Genomic DNA, 17,581 nt, shown 5'->3' on the forward strand with positions numbered 1-17,581 from the left:
TGTGCAACTTCCAGTACTGCTGAATATGCTTGGCCAGAATTTCCGGTTTCTAAGTGTTAATATTTTACTTTATTGAGTTTAGCAATTATTTTAATGTTCCAAACACCTAGCTTATTAATATTTCAATTTGAACGTAATTTATTTTCGATATTCTACAATTTCAATTCAATTTTTATCTACTCCATATATTCTGCGAGATTTTGATTTAGCCTCAATCTTATTTTTTGAATAAATTTTCAAAGTAAATCAAGATCCAATAATATTTAGTAAAAATTTAGGTGCTACACGGGTGTAAAGTTGACACTGCGCTTTCTTAAAAGTGTCTTAAAAATTTTTCAACAATAGACTTTTTCAATATTTCTTCAGAAGTTCTATAGTTTTCGGTCTCGTTCTAAGGGTTGTTTTGGGAACCAGCGGTGAGTAACGGAGAACCTCTGCTCGCCAGTCTACGCGTTCGTGTTCACTTTTAGTTCGGCTACGACGGGATTCGCATTGTCGACGGACACGAGGATCACAAAGTCATACTTCCAGACTTGCCGCCACAATTTAGCGCCATGCTTTTGGTATCGCCTAAAACCGTAGCGTTGTGCATCTCCCCACTCATCTCTGGTAGCACGCATTTTCGCAGACTTCGTTTCCACTGGTTGCCACCTTCAGAGAATTTAAACAAAGTTAACGAAATTCATTAGTCAATTCCATTCAACTTTTACACGGATTAATTATTCTTGTTTAAGCTCTGCAAGGTGGATACGTAGTCTCGTTGAATACGTTTATACGGTGTGCTTAAACATTTTATATACCACTGATCTAAGGGAATTAACAAATCACAAATATTCCTTAAAACTACAAATTTCTGTAATTCATTAATTCTTTTAGATCTGTACTTAACTGATATATAACTACATGCGGCGTGTATCGTATCGATAAAGGAACGAAAAAGAGCGTGTGGGAAACTGGTTTTACAACTTTATTGTCAGCTCCTATCCATTTTCACACAATCGATATGGGAGACACTACAAAAGAGGACTGCAGGATAAATGAAAACTTTTGGAAAAACTGTGTAGAACTAATCGAAAAAACATTGGTCCCTGAAAAATCGATTGGTGCAAGCAGACCATGTGAGCAGAAGGATTTTCGAGAATATAGACAAACCGTTGATGAAAAACTCAATGTATTAAAATGTACTCTTCAGTCTATGTGTTACAACAATAATAACGACAGTATAAATTTGCTTATTGAGACACCCATAGAAAAATTGTTCACTGTACATCTATTATTACTCATTGGGGAACATTGTGAACAAAATGTTTGGAATACTGCGCACTCAGTTCATTTATCTAAAGAATTAGAAAGCATTCTATGTGACATATGTCATTGTACAAATGTGTATCAGATTATGATAAAAAATGATATAATTAGTTCAATGTTACTAATTTTGAGGCCTAAGTTGTTCAAGAATACTTGGAAAGCTTATCCCGCAGCTGTAACTTCTTACAAATGGCTATTACAACAAGTTCAGGTTTGCATACTGATAGTAAAGAGTCTTTTAACAGAACTTATTTTAACTTTCGTTAATTATTTGTTATTTTCAGAAACCCAGATTACTTAATTATATGACAGATATACTACCAACTGCACTAATAATTTTAGATGATTATGTTCCTAATAATAAAATTATTGCATTGGAATGTCTCAGAATAATCATGGAACATGGATTCATGGCAAGTCAGTAGGTCTGCTCTATTTTATGTAATGCATTTTATATTAAATGAATTTAATAGGCAAGGGAATTGGTTGAGCATGGTTATGCTGATGTTATCTTTGATGCTCTTGAACATTTGACTCATCATCGCGAGGCACAGTACATCATCCCATTGTATTCTTGTATTAGTCTTGTGTTAAGAACTCTTGAGATTGATAACAATGATGAAAATCTACTAGAGGTGAGTACCACTTCTAAAATCCAATAATGAATCAGATCCATATTATTGTCTGTGTATTTTTATTTATCAGTGGAGTAAACGTGATGACGTTTTGTTAACATTACTTAACAATATGGAGTGTGAACAAAACTTGGAATTGCGCGAAACATACATGTTGAGTCTTCTGCCCCTCTTAACAAAGATTGGAAGTGCAAAGTGGTGTAAGAGACTGACAAGAATCATTGTCGAGTATTGTCAACATTACACGCATATAAAAACAATAAGAGCTACATTAAGAGTAAGGAATACTTAAGCTTTTGAAAATGTTCTACCTCAAGCTATCCTTTGATAATATTTCATTTATACAGACTGCGCGAGGTCTACTTCAATTATTCCATCCTCGGATGGCAGCACATTGCGTTGTGCTGTATACCGCTTTCTTGAAGCTGTGGATGGATTTGGCTGAAGCCGCAGTATTTGACAATGAGACTATTCATATTTTGAAAGAATGTATTTTTCTATTGCAAAAATTAACACCTGTAGTAGGAAGGGTAATCTATGACGATCGAGTACGATTAATTATTAATAATTGTTCACAGTTTGCAACTTGAGAGTAACAATTTCTTCAACATAAATGAGTAAGACTATAATACGTATCTATTTATTTCAATAAAACTGATCTAATTCAAAAGAAACGTCTCTTGCTTGCTATATTATAACATTTTATGGTTGCTCCTTATTCACCACATGTTACCCGCTAAAGACTACATTTTCAAGAACCTTGCTTGCACAATAACTCGCGTACGTGTACAGCCTGTTAATAGTTTCATGCCCTGTTAGCGAAAGTCGTTTTGAAATATTAATTGTTTTGGTGCTGTCACTAAGGAGATTTTCGCACGTCATCTATGAATCAAAAGGTATAAAAAACCAATGATTTCGGATGAAAGCAGCCCACTCTTCCCTCTATCGATAGTACAAAACCAACGCAAATGTTACACGAATATGAGAAGAGGCGCGAAGCAGTAGATTAGAAAAATTTTGACATTGAATTTTAAGCGCGTGGTTTCAATTGAATCCAAGCGTCTTTTGGCGTTACGATCAAACCGGAATGATTATCGTCGAGGGCACTTGGTTCGCCTGGAACGAACAAGGGATCATAATTCTGCATCAAAGCGGAGAAAATAAGAAAAAAGAGGAATCTTGAAAAAGTTTCACCGGCACACACTCGATGACCTGAAAGTGGATATTGAAACGAGTTACAAGAACCATTACACATAATGACTGCATTCAGAGATTGAATAGCACCCCGTGTATGCTCCACATACCTGCGCTAAATGGAAGCGATGGATCCTTATAAAGTTCCCCATTAGCGTTAAGAAATCTTTCTGGTCTAAATCGGTATGGATCGCCCCAGAGCTCAGGTTCGTGGTGCATTGCTGCAAGATTTGTAAGCATAATGGTATTAGCCGGAACGCTGTAACCACAGAATAACGTATTCTCGGTCGCTACGTGGGGAACTCCGAGTGGCGTTGAAGTTTCATATCGCAAAAGTTCACGGATTGTAGCCTCTGTGTATGGAAGCCTGATAATATAAAATACTGTTACTATATTTTTCATATCTCGAGAAGACTAAGTTTAATACTCAAGGTTAGTGAAACTCACATTTTTCTATCTTCCAATATTGGCAGTCTATCTGGACCAACAATGCTGTCGATTTCATCCTGGACCTTTTTCTTCACTTCTGGAAAATGCATCATGTATTTTATGCAGGTGGCAATACTACTTGGAAGCGCCGAAAGTGATGGAAACATGAAATCTGTTAGTAAAATTAAAAGTTGATCTCTTGAGAAGCTGGAGGTACTTCCTCTCTTCCTATTATCCTCGATTTTCCGAAGATATCTATCAATGAAGCTGTCGTCTTCCCGATGGGCTGCCATACCGTGAAGGACTCGCTCATCCACGTACTCCTGCATGCGACCAGAACCCATCGGGAACAATCAAGCGGTGAAATACATTGAATAAAAACTATTTTGTTTGACAGCTTTCAGTTTCGTGTAACTTACCCTGATATAGTCGGTAATTTCTTTGTTTCCCTCTATAAATTTTTTGTAACCAAAAATATTTCCAAAATGCCGAAGCCAAGGCGTTTGCAGGATCGCACCTCCTAAAGTATCGGCATTCCTTTGTAAAGTCATGGCAGCACGACTTATTCTTCTCAATTGTTCATGATCATCACGGTCGATTTTTTCGCCAGAGATTATTGCCCAAATAGAGCCAGCTGTTATATGAAATAAGATGTCCGGGAAAAGTGCTGTAGGGTATGTGCCAGACCTCAAGACTGTCTGAACGATTCGTTTATCATTATTTTATCGAATGCTTGGTGCAAACCAAAAGAGAATATAAGAACTATTAACCTTTTCTTCGTCATTATGTGCTCCAGTATTGATAATCTCAATGAGCTTTGACACTTCGTGTAATACATCGTTTTCCCATTTTTCCTGTCGACGTCCAAATCCGAAGTCCCTCATGTGACGTAAAGCGAATCTTCTTTGCTCTTGCCAATAAGAACCATCCACGAAAAAAATTCCTTCGAAAGGTTGAAATTGTCACTTATATGTCACTTATAATATTATATATATATTATATTATATGGCCATGTTATTCTACTTCTCTGGGAGTTTAAAATCACTGTTTAAGAATTCTCTCTTCACTTCTCGTAAGGTGCAATCACTTTCGGCTGACTACTTATAATTATAACTATCACTATTTTATTTATTAAAACGAAATGGTATTGACAATCGAGCCACCATTATAAAATCTAATGTCAAGCATTCACTTACCAAGCTGTTTTCCAAACGCTCTCGCCTTAAAGTAATCCGAATCCACTATTCTGCCGTCAAACTCCTTTTTGTTTAAGAGCTCCTTGCACGTCGAAGAGTCCTGCGCTACTATAACAAAATAGTCTCCCAGATGACAACTCAGCACTTTCGTCTTATATTTCTTCGCATAGTAGTCGAACGTTTTGTAGGGAAACTTATAATTACCCCAAAGCAGAAACCAATAACTTCCCCAAATTGGAATTCTGGGAATAGCTGCGAGAAACACATTATGGTTTCTTATGCTTTTTCGTACAGTATAAATACATGTATACACGATCCTGCTTTTTTGACTTTCTTTTGCCTTGCAACACATGTACGTTCTTTCGTAATTCTGTACTCACCTGGCGGAGTATTTGGTGGCTTGCCAGTTACGAATTTGTATCCTTTGTAGATTAGAAGCCAAAGAATTATGAGAATTAATATATACGACATTGCGAATCGATAGCAGATTTCAACGTTGAATCGAACGTCCACTGGTAAGAATTGATCAAAACTTCGAACTGAGAGCTAGTGTAATGAATCATTTAATATCAGGAGCGTTTGACCTTTTTCTCATCGTTGTTTCTCCCCAGTGTAGAAAAATATTAAACAGCCTTGATACGAAATGTTAATAAACGATCGTCGCAGAATAACACTACAGTGCTGAAAACATTAACTAGACGCTGCAACGTCGCGTCCGTAAGACGTAGGACGGGGCAGTTCCAAAGAGGAAAGCGGCTAACATAACTTGCTGGACACTCTGCATCTTTCGTTACACGCGAGACACCATGGTTCAGCCAGATTATTACGTGCGTGACGCGAGCCACAGCCCTAAAGAAAATTACTAAACTGAATTCCGAATATTATGATGGTATCAAATGTAATCTGTCAAATGAAAATATCCCCAAGGAGATACGAATCTTTCGCAATATTCATTTATTTAACTTGCGATCAAAAATAAGGACAACATTTTAGTGTCGAATAATGTAAAATTACTGTATAATTGCAAAAGAAATTCCGATTTCTCGTACCTCCGAATACATCGACACTATCTATACACTTGTCTTATAAATTTTCTAACAAAGATTTAAATGCCAATGCAACCATCAATAATTTTTCTATTTGATGATCTGTGCCCATAATTAAAATATTTTTAGAAAATGTTTACATTCACGTTCTATCTTAATTAATTCATGTGATTGACATCAAGAGTTTTTTATGAGATACATTTCCCAAGTTATAATCAATAAGCTTAGTTAGTGAAAATGCATTAAACTATCACATTATATATATCAAAATAATAGTATTTTTACTCAATCTTCCAGCATAACAACTGTACAACCAGATATTCAATTATAGTCAGTTCGCGAGTTGATAGATATAAAACAATCAAGTTTCTAGCAGACCACATATGGCTGTGCATAACATTTTTACCAAGCATGAACGTGCACGATTTTGCACTAAAATATTATTTATTCCATTAGATATTATAATCGTTTTTTGATAGAATAATTCAATGCCTATAAGGATTGGAAGAAGACAGAGGTTCAGATCTGCATTCAAAACTCAACAAAGAATTAAATCGTCATTGTTCAAGGTGGAAGTGATTTATGAAAGGAGACCCCAACATAATTTACTCTCTATGTACCAGGACATATAATCCAAGACACGTTAAGACAGCATACTTAAATTTAGGATATTCATTCATGTATATAGTCACCATACCAACATATGGTAGGAAACCTCTTGCTCTGCCCACTACATCTTTATGTGTTAGCCACAATTGTCCAGGAGCATATAATCCTCTGTCATCGACAGAATTATTGTCACCTTTTGTCAAAAACTTTACAGTGTTGTTTGCATCTCCTCTGTAATGGTAGCAAGTGTTTTAATTAAACTACTTGTCTCAAGGTGTTCGATAAGCTTTGAAATGATACTTGATTTTTTAAATAACAAAAATTAGACTTACTTTTCATGAAGTTTAAGTACCCTATGGACGATAGGAATGTCACGACCATCAACTTTAAAGACGACAATTTCTCCAACACGTACTGGTTCATCTTGATAGTTTGTCAGAAACAGTAGGTCTCCTCGATGAAACGCAGGTTCCATACTACCACTACAATAATGAATTATAACATTAAATAACAAAAGTCATAAATGAAAGACAGATTATTTTAACACACTGCTCTTATTGAACTGTGTACTTAAAAATGGAAATTTTTTAGGGTTAGAAAAACTAACCTCAAAACAACAACGATTGGACTTTCACTGCCTGTAACCACCATTAGCCCTTTCCAAATCATCAAGGCTGAAGAGACGATCATCCCGAAACTCAGAACTTGATAAATAAACTGGAACGAAGAAAGTAAGATTAAAAAGCAGAAAGAAACTTACAAGCATTCAAATCCATATGTCCAAATACTCATTAATCGTTTGGTATTAGATAAAGAAATATATTTACCTGACGCTTATTCATACGTATCACATCATCAAATACGCTCTGCAACATTATTGCAACTAGATTTCACAGATATACAGTACCAAGAAGTAAACTAAATACGTGGACAGTCAGCCGGTACAAAAGCTAAAGCTGCTAGCGATCGCCGTCAAGCTATATGACGCTATAAATGTATATAGGTATACAGGATAGATACACTGTTCAACCACCACCACGTCACGTAAATATTAAACGACAGGAACAAAAGGAAATGAACCGACTCCTTCTCGGTGCTTTTTGCCTTTTTAAATATTTTCAATTCGTTTTAATTCTCAATTGTTGAATAATGAAGAATAACACAAAGAAGCGAACGTTCGTCCACATTTCATTGATCGACGCCGTTGCATCTCTATCCAAGCAAATATTTGTAGAATATGAATACTAGATAAACGTATTACTCCTATTGTTCTTATTTCAATCATGTTACGATTCATACAAAATTTTTAAGGAATTTAGTATATCAAATTTTGTAACGGTGATGGATAAATCAAAGGCCGGAATGGAAAATGGATAAGGTGCCCCAAGAAAAATGGTTAGCCTTTTGAAGATTAAAAAAATCGCCACTGTGAGAATTTTTACTCTCTTCTCGCTCTCCGACGTCGTCTTTCCTATAGATTTCGTCTTCCGCAGGAGACAATAAAGTAGGATGAATTTTCGGTACGAGCATATGGTCGCCACGATTTCCCTCGTTCTTTCCATTCTCCTGCCAACGCGAAATCATTTCATTGAGTGGTCGAAGAGAGCTCGCATTTTCCCGTATTCTCTCGAGCTCCTCGTTGCAAAGTCTCTCGACCTCCACGAGCTTCTGGCGGTAAGCATTAGCGACGAGTCGACGACGCATTTCATACCGCTTCTCGGCCTGTGCTTGAGCCAGGGCATTCTGATATTTGGCAAGTTTCTTCTCGTACTCGAGAATCGTCAACTCACTTAGAGTGTGTTCGGAATTTATGCCGAAAAGATCGCCTGCAGTAGGAAGAGGTCGTTACAAAGCGTACACATAAAGATTTAAATTTAAACGGCTTATATTAAACGATTTAGAAGATGGGAGATCGTAGAAATTACTGATATTGTCCGAGAGAGGCGATTCAGCTGCGTACGCTTCCGCAGCTTCACGTGCAGCTGCCGTTACCTCTCCCATTACCAAAATATCGGATCTCTCTCGCAGAAGTTCAAACCCTTGGCGTTCCTTCCTCCAGAGTCTTACTTCTTCACTGAGTTCATCACTCAATTTGGCCACCGTTCCTTTAAGAGTCTCAATGCGCTCTCGTAGGCTGGAAAATGAAGAGGCTCATTTAGCACCGCTAATTTTGCCTTACCGAATGGGAATGTGAAAAAAAATCATTTTCAACGACCACGGATTGCTGTGATCCTCACTATTGCTGGACCATTCAGAAACGAACCGATCTTCTGGCTCCTCCAGAACTTCAGAAAGCTTCTCCGACTTTTCGTCATCGGACTTCAATTCCGCACCCTCGGGGTAATTTCGAAAATGTAAAATAAGGCTTTTGCTCTCCCGACCACTCGAAGGGAGGTGATTAACACGCAGACAATCGCTTTCACTCTCGTCAGAATATTCTTCTTTCTGTTGCTCGAACTCGCAAAATGATTCATTACTTAAACTGCTGGTGGACGATGTCGAGGATAAGGTTTCTTCCAAGCGAACGCAGGCCTCAGAACATACTGAAGACGGGTCAATCGTACGGGAATAATTTCGATTAGATTTGTTCATTTTGTTAAACATGTCCCGCTATGAAGAATAGAGCTGTCTCGAAGAAAGGTAATGATGTAAGGTATTCGGCATTTAGGTGTTTATAAAATGAAAGTTGCAAATAAACGCGTGTGGAATATCTCAAATGTTCCATGAAGAAGCAGCTGCAGGCCGCAGGAGGAGCACGACAGGGCACGCGCAGCAACAGGCGAAGCTAGTCATCCGTGATTGTGTGTGGTCTAGGGCTGCAGTGTCTTTCGTACGTCGCGTGTCATTGCGAACAGTCGTGAATCGTCGTGAATTTCATCTCCTGCTTACACTCCAATTCTAACCCGATGTTTCCACTTCATTCTCTTTGAACTTCAACGTTCCTTTGATATAACGAGTCTCTCAGCAACTGACAGCAAATTACTCAGGGAGTCATTGAGAGCCATGAAAGCCTTTTCTTAGCTCCGAAAACGTAACCTTTAATAATTGCTGCATAATTAACCATGTATGCGTCATGAAGTGCCTTTATACTCGATCATCAATAATAATCAAAAGTAATAAAGAACATTATTGTTTCTCAGAGAACCGGTAACTGTATAAGCCAGTTGTAACACGGTGCAGTACAGTGTAGCACGCGTCAGCCGTTTGTTGAAAACATCAGCAACTACGCTCTCGTACAGATCAAGCACGCACATCCTTAGAAGCATCCTTTCTCTGTTTCGGTCGTTGCTACACTACGTTAGGCGTGTCAAGCAATTGCAAGCAATACTGAATAATATTGGCAATGGAATTCAGAAGAGTTAGTGTCCTTTGAACATCAAGCAGTCAATAGAGCTGCACCCCATGAGGAAATGATTTTTTGGAATACGATAATCAGAAATAGACATCGAACAGTATGATTCGGTATCTTTGGTCTTTGGTGTGTTACTTCTTTAGGCCTTGGATAAAATGGTTTCTTCGCCAAACTACGCAAATGTGCGAGCTTCAAAGAATTTGCTATGGGGAACCTTCAGGAGCACCTCGAGCTTTGGCCATAGAAGATTCCTTGAGACATTCTCGCGATGCAACCATCAAGAAACTATTGATTTATCTAGATGACATTAGCGACAAGTGTGAAATTACCATAGAAACTGAACAAGAGGTTCTACAAGAAGTCATTAAAACTGTTCTTTTGACTAAGAAGATAAATCCTGTGGCACATCCTGACTTTGCCAAGTCCTTTGGCAAATGCATTGAGCTTATTTGGGGATACCGTCAGTTGTGTGTAGAATGTGAAGAACTTAGAAAAATACCCTATGATGCAGAAAATCCAGAACATGAAGCATTGTTGATGAAGCTTTGGGACTCGTTGAATCCTGATGAAATCTTAACCTCCAGAGTATCAAAACAGTGGCAGCACATTGGATTTCAAGGTGATGACCCCAAAACAGACTTCAGGGGAATGGGAATACTGGGGCTCAGCAACCTTATTTATTTTGCTCAGGAATATTCTGGAACAGTGAAACAGGTGTTACTACATTCCTTACATCCTCGCTATGGCTATCCATTTGCCATTGTTGGAATAAATCTGACTAGTATGGCATTGAGGTTGTTACGTGATGGTTCAGCAAAGACTCATATATATAATTCATCAAAAACATTACCAACAATTCGTGCCTTTCATCATTTTTATTGTTGTCTCTTCTATGCATTTGATGGATTTTGGATGCAGTCAAAGCCTAACAACATGATGGAGTTTTCGTCTGTTCAAGAGAGATTTGAGAGTAATATCAGAGCAACCCTTGCTAGTCCTACAACTGTATTCAGATTGAATGTGTCAGTGGATAACGTGTAGCAAATGTTCTAACTTAAAGTTTTACAAGCAGCCAAAATCGTATTGGGCTATTTAAGTATCACACAATTTTTCATTTACGATTTACGAAATGTATATCAGTGTGAAAATGAGGTTCACATATGATTTTAAGACCAAATGTATATTTATGTTTTAAGTCACTAAGGTCTGTAAGGTGACGATATTTGTAAGCTTGCAATTAGTGTTTATATCGTGTGCTATACTAGTTTTCTAATAAAGTAAAATGTAACATGTAAAAAAAAATCTTTATTATATACCATATAGAAAAACTGCCATACACTTGTTTTAAAACATTGCACATGTATTTTTTACACAGCTAGGAAGATGACATGACTTTACTGTATCCAAGTCAATCTAACAGCAACCCCTTTAAGCGGAATGTGTACATATATACATAGTTTTTATTACTGTACTATCTTTATGTATCTTTTTTTCGTGAGGTCTCAGATTTGCCTCTAAGCTTTGATGCAACCGAAACAATCACCAGAACACCAATACTGATGCTTCCAAGTTTCATTACCCAAGGATTTTCATGAAGGAAGTTTGCGATCATTTGTGTGACATCATCGCTGCAAAAAATATAGGATTCATATTGAATAAGTTTCAATAATATAGACCATATGAAAGATATGCTTACAAAGGACTTTGAGGATGAGGGACTTTCTCTCCATGAGTATTTCGGTACCAATCCTTTGCAAATGATACGAAAGAATTGACATCATATCTTGGAATTTGGTATCGATACATCTTTCCTTGTCTGAAGCTACATATTTCCAAAAATATAGTTTTTGTAATTATTATCAAACGATTTTCCATACATTTAACAAGTACTCACAATATAAATTCTGGAACTTCAAACACATTAAATCTTCTGGCAGTTGATGCACCTGTTGTGTATTTATTAACACGAGCAACATTCAGTTTCTGTTTCAATTTTGCACCAACTGTCTCCCATCGGGCACCCAACCTTTGACATTCCACACAGTCAGTGCTGTAACTAATTTCAAATGCTTCAATAGCAACCTTCTTATATTTCTAAAAGGTATTAGGAAAAATACATGAAGTACCTACAACATAATAAACCAATCACCGGTCGTTGCACCACTGCTAGCTTGAGTCAAATGTTCAAATGTATCATCTGTTAGTTCCTTTACAATTGGATCTTTATTTTCCATAAACATAGTAAGAATTTCCTCATCGTTTAAAGGACCTGGATAATAATAGTAATTACGGAAATGTTAGTAACATAGCAAAGAATTAGGATGGAATAAACTCCATGTGCTATTGTACTTTACCATCATATAACAAAGGAATGCCATGTCTAAAAAATACTAGAGCAGGTTCTTTATTAGGGCTATAAAGACGAAGCAATTGACTATTGACAGCTTTAACAACCCACGAGGACAAAGAATCGACCAGATCTTCTCTTAAATGAATTAATTCATTTTCAAAGTTGTCACACTCCTCGCAATTCTTTTTAGCTATAAAATATAATCAATGATCAATGATTAAATACATCTGTTATGCTAAGTTCTAATGATAAAGTAAATATATTATGAAATAAAACATTTAATAAAGTTTTAAAAACAGATAAGTAAAAAAAATATTAAAGAACTGTTACACTAATGTAAAATGTTTTAGTGTGAGAGAACTCACTGAAAAGCACGATCACATATTTTTCGCTTTTAATAAGATTTAGAAGATCATCGTCGTTCACTGTTTCAAGAGTAGACGACACGAGACCTTGGGAATTTAGAAGTATCGAAACCAGAAATATATAACAAATCATTTTTATGATATTTATAAGTATAATAAAGAAGACAAGACACTGTTATCCTATTTCTGTATGCGTTGCAGAGATTAACAATTTTTCCAACTAATCACGTCGTGAAACATCTGGACTAGCGGTTGGCAACAGTGCAATACATTGTGTCAATATGACGCAAGAAATATGAAATTGTAACCGATTGCGATTGATGATTCCTTATTTACGTAGTAATTGAGACCCGTTTGACCTGTTCTACCTTACAAATTGTCAGAAAATGTACCAAGGATTTTTGTTCTCTCAAGTCATTCTATACCGTGGGGTTGAGTATTGGGTTGTTCTTTCTTTCTTTCTTTCTTCTTTTCCTTATGGCTGTATCTCCAATACGGGACATGTCCACTAGCTGGTTATATATAATCAGTATTGGCAGTTCACACTAGATGGCGATGTATGTACCTCACGAGACGGGCATTACATGTAATAATCGAGTGTGAGGTTCTACAGAGTTTATACACTGAATCCGAATGGTGTTGGGTGAAATTCGTATGAGCATTCACTTAGTTTTTTTTATAAAAACCGATATTGGTTAATGCCACTGGGAGCTGGGCATTGGATTCCTTTAGTCTGAGCTATCGTATTTCTTGATTTCGACCATTTTACCCCGCTAGATGGGCTCACGTTACGCAATAATGCAAAACTTACTGCCACTGTTCCACATCATTTCATATTTGGTTAGGTGCATCGGAAAAAGATGCTATACTGTTTAGCGGTAGTTTCGGGTATATGGTAATGATCGAGCCATGTTGCAATTGTGATATGACTTTAAGAAGTCGACTTAGTTAACAGTCGTTACACTTTATTTAGTTTCAGAAGATTCGTTCCTACATTGTGTAGGAAATTAAAACCATGAAATTTAATTTGTAAAATATTTGAAAATAATAGGTTACACAAGGAGCCTTTAGGGACATGTTTCATTTTTCTAAGATTAATGAAAAAGTTTAAGACAATGTACTTCTCACATCGTTAATAAAACCATTTCCTTAAGATGTCTTTCTGAGATCTGTTAACAGGACTGTGTTATAACTTGTATTTAGCCAACGGAGGCTTGCGCACCTTTAATTCTTTAAGAAGCCACTGTTTATCGGCACATTGCTTAAAAACACGTGAACCAATCAAAGCCACGGGTTACAATGAATCAATAATCGATACATGTCGATGTTGGTTCGTTGAGCTGTGTATTCCATTGCTGTTACAACTTCTATTCAGTCACTGGCATCTACAAACACCTCCAGATATCGAGCATGCCATAGTGGCTCAAGAAGGTACGTATTGAACGCATCAGGAAACTCAGGGCCGACCGTACGAAGTACGGTTCACAAGGTCATAGGATAGCTTTTCAAAAATTTAGAAGACATCGTCGTAGTCGATTTTTATCTTTACTATTGCTTCCATTGAATGGAAATGTCAAGTGTCTCATTTCTTGTCCACCTACCTGGATTCGATGGAAGCTGATGATTGGTGCTGTGATCATCGAAATTTAGATGTGTATTTTTTCTGAAGAAAAAAAACAGCTTTGAGACACTACTTCAACGGATGTGGGTTTGAAAGATTTAAGAAAGTTAGTGGGGCAAAACGCTCTTGTAGCACATGGGTTCACAACAGGATCAGTTGGGCTCATGAGTTTCTAGGCCCAACAGTGGGGTTCCGTGTCGAAAATCGAAGGTCGAAGGTCGAAGGTGCTATGTCGCAAGTTATTCAAGGAGGGTGGGGCGACGTCGCGACGAACGATGGCCGTTGCGTGATTCTGAGCTCAGTTGAGCAACCTAATCGCAGTTGCACGAATATAGAGTAATGCTCTCCGCAAACGATTGAAGAATTTGTATGAACGATCCTTTCGAAAGAGAAGAAAATTCGCGAATCTTCTTCTATCCAGTTATAAATCTTTGAGTGATGATCCTCTTGAGAATTGGAAGCTGGAAATCAGGAACCGAAGATTCTTCTTACTATTTTACTTACGGTTTATCAGTTGCTATTTACGAGTGATCAAACAAGCAAACCAGGGTGAGTAGAGAATTAAGAAATGTTAAAGAGTGTAGAAAGACAAGATAGTCTTTCCTAAGAGTGTTTTTTCCCCTTGGTTAGAAGCAAGAGATGGAATGCGAATACCCGGGCACCACCTACATTCCGGAAGACGAAGAAGTGTCGCGAAGGAATCGTGAACGCCAGTTGGTGCAAGAGGGAACAGCACTCTGGAAGAAACGAAAGGAAGAGCTTCAACGTCAGAAGTACCGAGAGCAACGAGAAGTAGGTGCTCCATAGAGAGTGCTAGTCAATCAATCGCAATTTAAGAGGCCCTGGGCTACCCAGGTTGCGATTATGCAAGTGCTATCTTTCTCAAATTGCTATGGCTCGCCTTATTCCTGCCACTCGTCTGTGTTGACAGGCTCCAAACGAATTTTTACCTACCTACCTTTCCTTCTGTCACTATGCATTTCGGTTCTTTTCTAGCTTCTATAACCTGTTTTGCGATTCCTTACAGCTTCGTGAAATGCTAGCCAGTTATTCACCTTGGGGAAGACCCGGTGGCGGAGCACCATGTGCTTCCGCACTTCGAAAGAAAAACGTACGTCTCGAGCCGGCGACTCCTTCGAGAAACTGCATTTATGAGGTGAGCAACTTAAACGAGTTGAAACTCCAGATTGGTGAACGCTGAAGCAGCTCCGTTTGTCAAAGGGACTGGCTACTGGTTGGCTACTGCATGGAGGCCTTTAAAGTTTCGTTAATGTCGTGCTATTTAAAAAAAAAAGAATTATTAATACTTTGAGACATGCTAAGAGCTACTACGAAGTGAAACTAGACAGTAGTAGGATTCGCTTTCCTAAATCGATTTGCTACTGCATCTCTTGAGCTTTAGTTTCTACTTTCTCGTCCAGCTATCGATATTACTTAATGTATCCCTTCGACCTGCCGAGTAAGTTAGAGACATAGGGACAGAAAGTTCAATTGGAAAATCTCCGTTGAGCGTGCGTAGGAAATCAAGTGGAATTTCGCCCTGATTGTGAGTAAAAATGAGCTACCTTCAAAGTTATCAAGTTATCGTTGGTCAATGAAACGAACGATAACGCATCTGTCTCCGAACGAACATAGTGCGCATATAGTTACATGCACGCAGCCATCCACGCACGCACGCAAATGTAATCAGCACACGCGGCGAACACAGGAGCATGACTAGCAATAGGTGTGCCACAGTAAGATTGCAATCTCTTTTGGTTGTGTTATTGTGCCCACGTCGGGCAGAGATGCACTTCTTGCCGAAGCAGAGTTTATCAAGAACCGCCAATGGAAAAATAATCCCTAATAGAATTAAGACGTTCAAAAATACCAAGACCTTAGTGGCTGTATATAATTTCAGGAAAGTGTGAGTAATATGGTTTTTGAAAATGCTGAAGCTCGCGCAACAAAATTGATTTACAATTAGACCGCCGACGATGAGAGCTTGGCTGCAGCTGTACGTGTATTTAGGTAGTGCAGCCAACACCCTGGAGTCCTTGGAAAGAACCCAAGTCAGTAAGATTTGCGCATTTTCTGCGCTCGATGTTACAAATGCCTCAAATGCATATCGAATGCCTCCTCTGGCGCATTTCTAGGCAACGATCGCTTACGCTTCATTACGCTTCATTACGCTTCATTACGCTTCAGTCACTGTACTGCACTATTTTATAGGAGATTTCATAGCGTTGGATAATCTCCAAGCATGACGCGCCAATGTTACTAGCAATATAATTTTCATTCTGCATTTAACAAAATAAAAATACGAAAAACGGCGAAAGTCAGTAATGCAATATTCTAATACGACTTTTTAAAGTCGCAGCTAAGAACGAAAATCTTCAAGGAGTCGTTCGTGCGACATTAGAGAATTTCCGCATCATTTGCCGAATACTTCGTATCAAGTAAATTATCGCGTGCTGTTGCTTTAAGCTCGTTTGAAAATTATTAAATCACAAAGTTTTGATACTGATTGATGATTTCGATTTGATTGAGCCCTCGAAGAGAAGCAAGAAATTTCCTTAGTTCTCTTATTCTCGTAATGTTGCATGAGCTAATGCCATTTACTAAAAAAGCAAATTGCGCGGCAGACCAAATCTTATAATTGGACGATACTCCTGATGGCTGGAAACATGAAAAGTTTAAACTTAACTTTATTAGGAAACTGGTTCGCGAAGGGATTTATTCATCCGTAACGCAGGCATCAACTTCTTTCTGCAATTAAGACGAATACGGCTTTTAATGGAGGATATATGTGTATACATATATATGGACAGGGACTTCTTCTTCATTCAATGCAATAAAGTAGCAAAGCTCATTATCTATACAGTTAACATGCAAAGTGGCATTGACGAACGGCCACTTCAGTCCACCATTTTACCCGACTGTCTTCTCGTTGTTTGTCTGTTGTCGATGATGCCCAAAAAATGTAATTCTTACTATTAGAAGAAATTTGTTCCATAGGATTGGAAGAAGAACTCGACGACCCAGAGACTCGTAAAATTGGAGCCGATCGATACTCGAGACATCCAGCCTTCCTCTGGCGCCGTTGATGCGAATCGGTTTTTCCAGATGGATTCTAGGCGCGGTAGGATGAATCGATAACTTCAGCTCCTCCTCCTCCTCCTCCTCCTCCTCCTCCTCCTCCCTTTCACCTCTCTCTCTCTCTCTCTCTCTCTCTCTCTCTCTCTCTCTCTCTCTCTCTGGCTTCATCGTTTCCAACTCCTTCTCCTCCTCTTCTTGCAGGTAGGTCCTTCGTGGCCCGCAATCGAAACAACGAGGAAATTCAGATTTACAAGTTGACGGGCGGCGTCGAATTGGTCCCTTTGCTGACCACCCGAAGGCATCACGCTCAACCGCAAACTACTCGCTATTTGGCGACCGACGCGACGCGTCCTGGTTACACGATAGACTCGTAAGTATATCTTTACTCCCACTCCTCG

At 38.2% G+C, this 17,581-nt stretch overlaps 7 protein-coding genes across 14 annotated transcripts in view; 3 read left to right on the forward strand and 4 right to left on the reverse strand.

Moving 5' to 3' along the window:
• Window positions 1-222: 222 nt before the first annotated feature.
• On the forward strand, window positions 223-2,534 carry LOC107274018 (TELO2-interacting protein 2). Its single transcript, XM_015752738.2, has 6 exons — window positions 223-777; window positions 877-1,519; window positions 1,593-1,721; window positions 1,782-1,943; window positions 2,014-2,220; window positions 2,291-2,534. The coding sequence occupies exons 2-6, from the start codon at window positions 1,004-1,006 to the stop codon at window positions 2,531-2,533; spliced, it is 1,257 nt and encodes a 418-aa protein (XP_015608224.1). The 5' UTR covers window positions 223-777; window positions 877-1,003; the 3' UTR covers window position 2,534.
• Window positions 1,984-5,560, reverse strand: LOC107274017 (probable cytochrome P450 304a1). Of its 5 annotated transcripts, none has more exons than XM_025091307.1 (8): window positions 5,143-5,417; window positions 4,967-5,014; window positions 4,763-4,867; window positions 4,337-4,509; window positions 3,986-4,264; window positions 3,585-3,889; window positions 3,248-3,504; window positions 1,984-3,155 (listed from the first exon to the last, which is right to left on the reverse strand). In XM_025091307.1, exons 1-8 carry the CDS (start codon window positions 5,231-5,233, stop codon window positions 2,974-2,976), a joined length of 1,440 nt encoding a protein of 479 aa, XP_024947075.1. In that variant the 5' UTR covers window positions 5,234-5,417; the 3' UTR covers window positions 1,984-2,973. The 5 variants fall into 5 exon arrangements, with proteins under 5 accessions (XP_024947075.1, XP_024947074.1, XP_015608223.1 ...); XM_025091306.1 differs by having other exon boundaries at window positions 4,763-4,870; XM_015752737.2 differs by having other exon boundaries at window positions 4,763-5,014; window positions 5,143-5,560.
• A 508-nt stretch (window positions 5,561-6,068) lies between these two features.
• On the reverse strand, window positions 6,069-7,411 carry LOC107274024 (signal peptidase complex catalytic subunit SEC11A). Its single transcript, XM_015752746.2, has 4 exons — window positions 7,245-7,411; window positions 7,025-7,134; window positions 6,750-6,899; window positions 6,069-6,648 (listed from the first exon to the last, which is right to left on the reverse strand). Exons 1-4 carry the CDS (start codon window positions 7,290-7,292, stop codon window positions 6,414-6,416), a joined length of 543 nt encoding a protein of 180 aa, XP_015608232.1. The 5' UTR covers window positions 7,293-7,411; the 3' UTR covers window positions 6,069-6,413.
• A 138-nt stretch (window positions 7,412-7,549) lies between these two features.
• LOC107274019 lies at window positions 7,550-9,057 on the reverse strand. Of its 3 annotated transcripts, none has more exons than XM_025091310.1 (3): window positions 8,681-9,057; window positions 8,343-8,551; window positions 7,550-8,243 (listed from the first exon to the last, which is right to left on the reverse strand). In XM_025091310.1, the coding sequence occupies exons 1-3, from the start codon at window positions 9,019-9,021 to the stop codon at window positions 7,768-7,770; spliced, it is 1,026 nt and encodes a 341-aa protein (XP_024947078.1). In that variant the 5' UTR covers window positions 9,022-9,057; the 3' UTR covers window positions 7,550-7,767. The 3 variants fall into 3 exon arrangements, with proteins under 3 accessions (XP_024947078.1, XP_015608226.1, XP_015608225.1); XM_015752740.2 differs by having other exon boundaries at window positions 8,636-9,057; XM_015752739.2 differs by having other exon boundaries at window positions 8,633-9,057.
• A 641-nt stretch (window positions 9,058-9,698) lies between these two features.
• LOC107274020 (ELMO domain-containing protein 2) lies at window positions 9,699-11,020 on the forward strand. Its single transcript, XM_025091311.1, has one exon. It carries the CDS (start codon window positions 9,872-9,874, stop codon window positions 10,808-10,810), a length of 939 nt encoding a protein of 312 aa, XP_024947079.1. The 5' UTR covers window positions 9,699-9,871; the 3' UTR covers window positions 10,811-11,020.
• A 39-nt stretch (window positions 11,021-11,059) lies between these two features.
• On the reverse strand, window positions 11,060-12,765 carry LOC107274021 (thioredoxin domain-containing protein). Its single transcript, XM_015752742.2, has 6 exons — window positions 12,485-12,765; window positions 12,124-12,309; window positions 11,900-12,038; window positions 11,664-11,825; window positions 11,466-11,591; window positions 11,060-11,397 (listed from the first exon to the last, which is right to left on the reverse strand). Exons 1-6 carry the CDS (start codon window positions 12,615-12,617, stop codon window positions 11,247-11,249), a joined length of 897 nt encoding a protein of 298 aa, XP_015608228.1. The 5' UTR covers window positions 12,618-12,765; the 3' UTR covers window positions 11,060-11,246.
• A 113-nt stretch (window positions 12,766-12,878) lies between these two features.
• Window positions 12,879-17,581, forward strand: part of LOC107274022 — a 9,256-nt gene continuing 4,553 nt past the window's right edge. Inside the window, exons 1-6 of one of the 2 annotated variants that reach the window (XM_025091315.1) lie at window positions 12,879-13,915; window positions 14,282-14,654; window positions 14,736-14,897; window positions 15,133-15,261; window positions 17,103-17,226; window positions 17,385-17,553. In XM_025091315.1, the coding sequence (XP_024947083.1) occupies window positions 14,745-14,897; window positions 15,133-15,261; window positions 17,103-17,226; window positions 17,385-17,553 (575 nt within the window). In that variant the 5' untranslated portion in view covers window positions 12,879-13,915; window positions 14,282-14,654; window positions 14,736-14,744. Of the gene's footprint in view, window positions 13,916-14,161; window positions 14,655-14,735; window positions 14,898-15,132; window positions 15,262-17,102; window positions 17,227-17,384; window positions 17,554-17,581 lie in introns of those variants that run through there. The other variant, XR_001539390.2, reaches the window with a different exon arrangement.

Source organism: Cephus cinctus, unplaced genomic scaffold (genome assembly GCF_000341935.2).
Source record: "Cephus cinctus unplaced genomic scaffold, Ccin1 Ccin1_scaffold1987, whole genome shotgun sequence".
NCBI lineage: Eukaryota > Metazoa > Arthropoda > Insecta > Hymenoptera > Cephidae > Cephus > Cephus cinctus.

Excerpts from the sequence above, each read along its gene's own strand:
- LOC107274018 (XM_015752738.2), top strand. The coding sequence starts at position 1,004 with ATGGGAGACACTACAAAAGAGGACTGCAGGATAAATGAAAACTTTTGG. Across the intron at positions 1,944-2,013 it reads ATGATGAAAATCTACTAGAG|TGGAGTAAACGTGATGACGT; the intron begins GTGAGTACCACT and ends TTTATTTATCAG. Across the intron at positions 2,221-2,290 it reads CAATAAGAGCTACATTAAGA|ACTGCGCGAGGTCTACTTCA; the intron begins GTAAGGAATACT and ends TCATTTATACAG.
- LOC107274017 (XM_015752737.2), bottom strand. The coding sequence starts at position 5,233 with ATGTCGTATATATTAATTCTCATAATTCTTTGGCTTCTAATCTACAAA. Across the intron at positions 4,510-4,762 it reads AGCGTTTGGAAAACAGCTTG|GAATTTTTTTCGTGGATGGT; the intron begins GTAAGTGAATGC and ends AACCTTTCGAAG. Across the intron at positions 3,505-3,584 it reads ATATTGGAAGATAGAAAAAT|GCTTCCATACACAGAGGCTA; the intron begins GTGAGTTTCACT and ends TTATATTATCAG.
- LOC107274024 (XM_015752746.2), bottom strand. The coding sequence starts at position 7,292 with ATGTTGCAGAGCGTATTTGATGATGTGATACGTATGAATAAGCGTCAG. Across the intron at positions 7,135-7,244 it reads TACGTATGAATAAGCGTCAG|TTTATTTATCAAGTTCTGAG; the intron begins GTAAATATATTT and ends TCTTCGTTCCAG. Across the intron at positions 6,649-6,749 it reads GTACTTAAACTTCATGAAAA|AGGAGATGCAAACAACACTG; the intron begins GTAAGTCTAATT and ends CTACCATTACAG.
- LOC107274019 (XM_015752739.2), bottom strand. The coding sequence starts at position 9,021 with ATGTTTAACAAAATGAACAAATCTAATCGAAATTATTCCCGTACGATT. Across the intron at positions 8,552-8,632 it reads GAGGATCACAGCAATCCGTG|CCTACGAGAGCGCATTGAGA; the intron begins GTCGTTGAAAAT and ends TTCATTTTCCAG. Across the intron at positions 8,244-8,342 it reads GCCTCTCTCGGACAATATCA|GCGATCTTTTCGGCATAAAT; the intron begins GTAATTTCTACG and ends TTCCTACTGCAG.
- LOC107274020 (XM_025091311.1), top strand. The coding sequence starts at position 9,872 with ATGATTCGGTATCTTTGGTCTTTGGTGTGTTACTTCTTTAGGCCTTGG.
- LOC107274021 (XM_015752742.2), bottom strand. The coding sequence starts at position 12,617 with ATGATTTGTTATATATTTCTGGTTTCGATACTTCTAAATTCCCAAGGT. Across the intron at positions 12,310-12,484 it reads ATATGTGATCGTGCTTTTCA|CTAAAAAGAATTGCGAGGAG; the intron begins GTGAGTTCTCTC and ends TATATTTTATAG. Across the intron at positions 11,592-11,663 it reads GAAGTTCCAGAATTTATATT|CTTCAGACAAGGAAAGATGT; the intron begins GTGAGTACTTGT and ends GGAAATATGTAG.